This window comes from Trachurus japonicus, chromosome 8 (genome assembly GCF_045865225.1).
Source record: "Trachurus japonicus isolate A0001 chromosome 8, Traja_1.0".
Lineage (NCBI taxonomy): Eukaryota > Metazoa > Chordata > Actinopteri > Carangiformes > Carangidae > Trachurus > Trachurus japonicus.
The window spans coordinates 14,339,386-14,346,506 of NC_140914.1; the positions used below are offsets into that span (position 1 = coordinate 14,339,386).

At 43.3% G+C, this 7,121-nt stretch overlaps 1 protein-coding gene across 1 annotated transcript; it reads right to left on the minus strand.

Annotated features, from left to right (window-relative positions):
• Nucleotides 1-232: 232 nt before the first annotated feature.
• Nucleotides 233-3,122, minus strand: pmp22a (peripheral myelin protein 22a). The gene is made up of 5 exons (XM_085784094.1): nucleotides 2,985-3,122; nucleotides 2,057-2,157; nucleotides 1,748-1,841; nucleotides 1,480-1,620; nucleotides 233-1,314 (listed from the first exon to the last, which is right to left on the minus strand). The coding sequence occupies exons 2-5, from the start codon at nucleotides 2,132-2,134 to the stop codon at nucleotides 1,157-1,159; spliced, it is 471 nt and encodes a 156-aa protein (XP_085640220.1). The 5' UTR covers nucleotides 2,135-2,157; nucleotides 2,985-3,122; the 3' UTR covers nucleotides 233-1,156.
• Nucleotides 3,123-7,121: the final 3,999 nt, after the last annotated feature.

Below are 7,121 nucleotides of genomic sequence, written 5' to 3' on the forward strand. Positions count from 1 at the left end.
CTAGAGTTCAGAGTAAGATCAAGGTTAAGATGAACTTCATTGTCCTCAAAGAGGAAAATCCGAATTTGGCTTAAAAAGTGCTGACCTATTAACCACTGAACAAGAAATACAAGATCGGAATTTTGAACCAATATGTATAATAATCAGCTTGAACCGCACATTGTTCATTTAACCGCATTCTGTTTTTGAAAAAAAATGTAAATCATATGACTGAACTTTCCAGCAGTGAGAATTAATTTCAAAAGGTTTATTTAGAAGAATACTGACAAAAATTGAAACTTGGGTTTGTACAAAGCAAATTAATCACAGGACACAACACACTTGCAACACAAAGTAGGCTATACATTTCAAGAATAGTAGATAAAAAAGCACCATTGTTCAAAACTAGATTACAAAATGCAAAACATTTTTTATTTGGCATATCAAGTACAATGATAATTCAGAAGAGGAAAAAAAAACTTCATGATTTTCATTCAAAATGATTTGTTTTCTTTTTAATTTCTGAGGATTTACTCATATCCTTCAAGATGAACACATATTCTAAGTAAGGCACATGGTTCAAAGCATTTGACAAAAACCTAAACAAGACAACACAGTTTAAAAAAAAAAAAGCTTGGTAATCTGGCAGTTGAAGCGGCTTCTCTTTGGCACAGCTGCATGACATGTGAGAGACACAAACTCTATCACAAAATTGAGCATGACAATGTTAACTTGACAACACTATGTACAAAATGTATGTAAAAATGTTATAAATATGTCTAAAAACCACAGACACTATGTACATCTTTGTACTGAAGAAAGGCAGGGTCGTTGTTACCACGCGTGATGGATCTATGGAAGTCGGGTGCCAGCGTGCAACAAAAGTCGACATGTCACCAACACGTTTCTTAAAAACATTGAGGACACAAATGCTTGTCAAACTGGTGTGATATTTTTCAGCATATGATGGGAAATAATGAACTGAAATACAGCAACAAAAAATAGATCCTTCGTAGTGAAACATGCCTCCTATTTATGTTTACAACTGTTGGTGACACATGTACTTTTGATGTATTGTTTGGATGTCAGTCTATGGTCTGTGGGCAGTAGGCACAGTGCGATGTTGTGGTAAGGGGTCTCCTTACTACCCCTCCTCTTTTCTCCTCTGCTCCCTTTCTCATTCTTTCTTCCTCAGGACGATATAAATGAGGCCGCTGATGAGACTGAGAGGGAAAGCTACCCAGGCCAACACGTAGGCGTAGCCGTATTGTGTTTTGGGATCGTTCTCTGGATTCATCACGGTGTAGATGATCGCCGCGCACATCACGAACAAACCTAGGGAGGAGGAAGAAACGAGAGGAGAGGAGAGGAGAGGAGAGGAGAGGAGAGGTGAGGCGGATCTGAGGGGAAATCTGAAGCAGATGATCTCACCCGCTCCACCCGCAGCTGGCTCAGGGTGTGACCCGTCAAGTGCGCCGCTGATGATGATGTCATACTCACTTGCCAAGATCTGGAAGATGGCGGTGAAGAAGAAGCGTCCGCCCTTGACCAGTCGGAAGAGCTGATACATGAAGGCGATGAGGGAGAAGAAGCAGAAGAGCAGGGACAGGATCATGAGGGCTTGCACCGCCTGAATCCAGTCTAGAAGACGAACGGAAAAGATGGAGGACACAGATTTAACCCCGTTCAGTCGTTACATCCAAAGGCGCCAAAGGCAACAACAGTGTGAACATCATGTAGTTTAGCTTTTTTAGGAATGCTGACAAACCTTCACTGCTGGCTGCCTTGCAGTGGTACCCTCCAGAAGATGTCATGCAAGTGTACCATAGATCTGAGCTCTTGTCCCCACCCACAGTCCAGGCCTGGTAAACACAACAACACAGAGGCCATTTAAATACACAGCAGCATCACACACAACAGCAGCAGGAGCAACGCCAGGATACGACATCAAACAACACCAACAACAAGAGCAGACAGAGTGCGTGCTATGGTCTTAACACCATGACTCCGAGATGTTCTGCATTTAAATCAGTTAAAAAAAAGGGAAGTGAAATTTAAAAAAAAAAGTTGAACTTACACTGGCTGCTGTTGACACAATGAGCAGGATGAGAATGACTAAGTGCAAGATGAGCACTCCGAGCAGGATGAGCAGCATGTTGTTTTAGTTTTCAAGTAGATCTGGAGGGATAACACGAGAGAAAGAAACATTGAATTCACCATCCCACCACCTCTAGGCTACTTGGTTGGTTGCTCAGCTCACTATCAGCAACCATCTGGACTCCAGGGGGCGCTGCGTCCTCATTCCTGCACACAACCCAATGTTTACCTCAATGTGAAAAGTATCCCCTTACATTCAAACGTAGAAGGAGAGAAGGAGCTATAATTCCTTCCTGATGGGAGCTTGAATGGTCAATGTTGAGTTTCCTAGTCAAGAAGGCTGTGACCGTGAAACCCGAATCGATTCCTAAGTTGATTTTGGCTACACTGAACTTTTTTTTCCTTCTTCTTTTTTGATCCATTTACAAGGTTCAAATGGGTTAATTACAAGTCATTAATTTAAGCGGTGCGTGTTTGCATATTAAGCAAAGAGGCTCGAGGGCAGAGGCTTGGCGGGAACCTCGGCATGAGTCGATATGAGTAGAGAGCGAGACTCATTCACGGTATAATCAATGCATGCTGCTGGAAAACAAACTCAACCCATCTGCGTGGAAAACATTCCAGCGTAACGCCGCCATGCCTCCGCCTCTACCGCCTTATAGCCTTTTAATAAAGACGGACTTCCTTACACCCACACACACACACGGTCACCGTGAGGTAAAGCAGCGGAGTTTTTTCTCTATATAAGTAAATCCAAAGTCGATTTAAAAGTCCAGGAATGACGTCCTGCTGTATGAGGAGGGAGGGGGAGGAAAAAGTCAATGAAAAAAAAAATCTGTGAACAAAAACAAAAGGAACAAATGGAAGAGGAGGAGAAAAAAAAATCCAACACATTAAATCCAACTTACGGGGAGAGGAAAAACAGGCAAAAGCAAAGGAGATTTGTTTCCGCGAGAAAATGGAGGAGGAGTGCTGAAGTGAAGAGTTTGGGAGAAAGTTTCTCTCTCCGAGCGTCTGCTTCTCTCGACTCTTTCTCTGTCGCTACTATTCCAGATGTGGCTCACACACCCCAGTCAGTCTCTTTCTCCGCCTGAGAACACCGCCCTGCAGGCCCTGCACGTCACCAGAGGCCCGCTCCAAAAGTTTTTTTTTTCTTTTTTCTTTTCTTTTCTTTTCTTTTTTTTTCTCTCCCCCTTCTTCCCGTGGTAGCCTATCATCTGGATTACACTAAAGTCCACAGGATTGTATGGAGTATCCTATGGTATTATTGTGTAAACCACAAAGCCTCCAAAAATGTAAGGTTACAAGCAACAGGCTCTGTGTTTATGCATAAAAAGCATTCATTATTTCACACCTATGCCTACCAATTAAACATTTATTTTACTTTTTATTTCATTTTATTTCATTTTGATCCCCATTGGCCTCAGTGCAAGAGCAATGACTGCTCTTACTGGAGTCCCTGCTGAATCACACAGAGGGTTGTTGAGTCTATAGTGCTCAGTAATCTAAACATTTCTACTGTTTTTATGCATCTCTATATATTTCTGTTTTTTTAAAGGCCACACCTGAAATTCTGAATACAGAGCAGCAGGACAGTCAGAGTGACCCCCCACTGCTTGTTGAGTCTATAATGCTCAGTAATCTAAAAATGAATGTGTTGCCAGCGTATGATATGTTTATGCTCCCAAAATTTCTACTGTTTTTATGCATTTCTTTATATATTTCTATTTTTTTTAAAGGCCACACCTGGAATTCTGACTACAGAGCAACAGGACAGTCAGAGTGACTCCCCACCTTGTTCCAGATGCTTGAAGGTGCGTGCACACATCTACTGACCCCCACTCACAGGCAGAACTCAACACTGAGCTTCATAAAACACACATGGCCAGTTAGTATTTTGTCCAAATAATATGTGTATGTGTGTGCGTGTGTGTGTGCTTGCATGTGAACAGACCAGCACCAGCCCTCCTGAGGCCCCGCGGTATGCCCAGAATGCCTCTGTGTGTGTGTGAAGCAGGCCTCCTGTTTACCCCTGCGTCTGTGGAGAGAAGGGAGAATGTGTCCAGTGCCAAAGGGAGTTAACAGGGTGCAATGTTTCGGTCATGCTAAATTGATGGAACAGCTTGAACCTCTCTGTGCAACTAGATTCAAGGATGAGTGACAAAGATTTTGCCCACCACAGCCAGTGCGGCGGTTCTGCATCCCTCATTACACTGCGGTCTCAGGCCATTTCCTCACAAGTGACGAAGTTGTAAACCAAACCAGAAAGCAAATGACAACAAGGGGACCGGGGGAACAAGCACGCAATTTGTTGTTTTGAAAACATCCCAGCGTGATCCGACACTGCAGTCGGTAGAACGCCGCTCGTGCCTGCCCGTCTCCTCTCTCCCCTCGCAGCTTTTTGGCTCAATCAGGTGGATTCCTGTGGTCTGTGTTTGTAAACACGCACAGGGGAGGAACTGTGGGCTGCTGCCCGTTGTTGGATGCCGGGTGAGGCAGCACCGTGCACCCCTTGGCAGAGCTGGACGGGGAGGGAGAGAGAGCGAGCCCTTTGACAATCAGCCGACCACTCAGCTGGACAAGCTGCTGTTTATGAAGATGTAATTGGGCAGCAGTGTGAGAGGTCAAACCTGACTGCCCAGCTGGAGCAGGTTTGTGTGTGTGTGTGTGTGTGTGTGTGTGTAGAGACTGTAAATGTCACAGTGGTGTGGTCAACACAACTCTTTGGTCAGGGAGGATTCACACACAATCTTACACTATTAGTCATAAGGTGGACATGCGCAAAGCAGAATATTACAAGCTTTCTCTGCAGATGAACACACATTAATTCAAAGAGTGACTTATACTTCAATTTAAAAGTTACACTGTTGCTGTTGTTGTTATAGCACGCTGTCAGAACACAGCATCTGTGATACATTCCTCAGCTAATGAAGCTTCATTGCAGTGCCCCACCCTATTGTTTATTGCAACTTTATTTAATTTAACAAGCTATGAGAGCGCAATAAATGTATCATTAGACAGTGGCTGTATATTTAATAATACTTATAAATACATGCACATGTTGTCTTTTTAATGAATCTCGTGTGCAATTACTGTTTGAAGTTTTGTGATAAATATTGATATAAAAATAAATATACCCACCTAAAAAAAAATTCCATAGTTCCTCCCAAAAGATATGCAGCTTTGCTTTATCTCACTTTACTATGCGTGCTTATTGGTGCCACTCTCTCTGACTGATTACATTATGCTGTCAGAGATAGCTCAACCATAACCCTGAAGAGTTATGATCTTTTTTTTTTCCTTTACATGGTTGATAGCACTGGAAACCATCCAAGACCGTCCCGTCCCCCCACACCCAAAACGCATTAAATGAAAACACACAGCTCCTCTCCTTGTGAAAGTGAGGGATCACAAAGCCAACAGGCAGGAGGAACTAACTACCCCTATCACTGCCATTATGCTGAGGCTCCAGCTGAAATATAAAACTCACCACACCCTTTTTTTTTATTGTCAGGACACAGGTGAATGTCAGGAAGGGGATTTCTTTAAGACTAACTAGATAACTTTCTGTTTCCCCTAAGTGAACCTCTCTGAGCTTTGAAGCAAAAAAAGCAACGCTGCCTCGAGTTAAACAGCTGATCTGAAATGATACCACAGAAGCGTCATAACAATTTCACTGTTATTTAATGAAAATGCAAATTGTGATGCTATGAAAAACTGGGCTGTGACTCTTAGGGGAAGTCTGTTATATCAACCCTCTCTAGGAGAATACTTCACATGCAGGGTATGTTCTCTAATTATTCTAATATCCTCACAATGATAACATGTTGAGCTTGTTAAAGGCTAGACATGGCTTTGTACATGTACATATCTGCTATCTGTAATACCAATATTTCCGGATTGGGCAAGGCTGGGAAGCACTTAAACTTTCAGTTTTGTTTTTGGCATTGATGGAAATGATTTCACTTTTGTATTTACCTATTCAAACACCCAACGGCTGTGATCATATCAGAAATCAAGACGGGACTTGTGTTAGACTAGAGGTGTTTTACTGGAATGGCCCACCGTTTAGCGACACAATGAGTCAGCCTCAGTTCAAGACCAGCCCTGGTACACAACACTGACTGGGCTCCACCTGCAGGAGTGGCCTAATGACTCTTTTTTGGACTGCTCCTGCTCTTAAAGCAAACACGAGGCGGAGGGAAGAGTGAGACAATTAGGTTTTGGTTTTGGATGTTTCCCTGCCTTGGCTGTCTGGAGGACGTCTTACTGGGACAGCTGGACAGGCAATTTTACTTGTGGGGATTTGAAGGAATGATGGAACGCCCCAAGTACTCCTTCACCTATGGAAGTGACTGCCAAAACAAGAGGAAACACCAAAGTTGTGAAGTCAGTCCGGTCAAAAGTCATCAGGAGTAGCTGACAACGCCTGTGCTCTAGAAAACCCTTAGGTCATCTCAGTGGACACCTCTGGCTAACAGCTGGGAAACCACTGAATCGACACACACAGCACGGCTCTACATAGATCCTCAGTCTTTTATTATGACGCGGTTTAGTTTGGCCTGTTTGCGCTGTGGCCGAGCTTGACATATAAAAAAAAATACAGTGTCAAATCCATCATCCTGTCTACATTTGAAACCACTATTCCTCTTGCAGAAGCATTCTCTGCTTTCCAGGATGTGTCTGGCTCTTTCCTGGTGCTGTCCGGTATACTCGAGTCGGGGCAGAGCCGGCCTCACTGTGCTGCTCTTAGTGTTTATGTTTCGCCACTTAGTGACTATCAGATAACATCCCATAGAACCATGCAGGAGGAGCTCGAGCCCCACAGACCCAGACCTACGTTAACAGGGCTGCACACTTGGCGAGGTCATGTTAAGCTGTTCGCACACAATGACGCCGGTATGAGAATGTGTGTTGACATGGACTATAAATGTGCACAGAATGCTTCACGTGTTTCAGATATGATGAGACCATGAATTCTAATGCTCAATGCAGTTTGTATTTGAGTATATAAAAAAAGAAAAAAAATATATAAATAAAAAAAA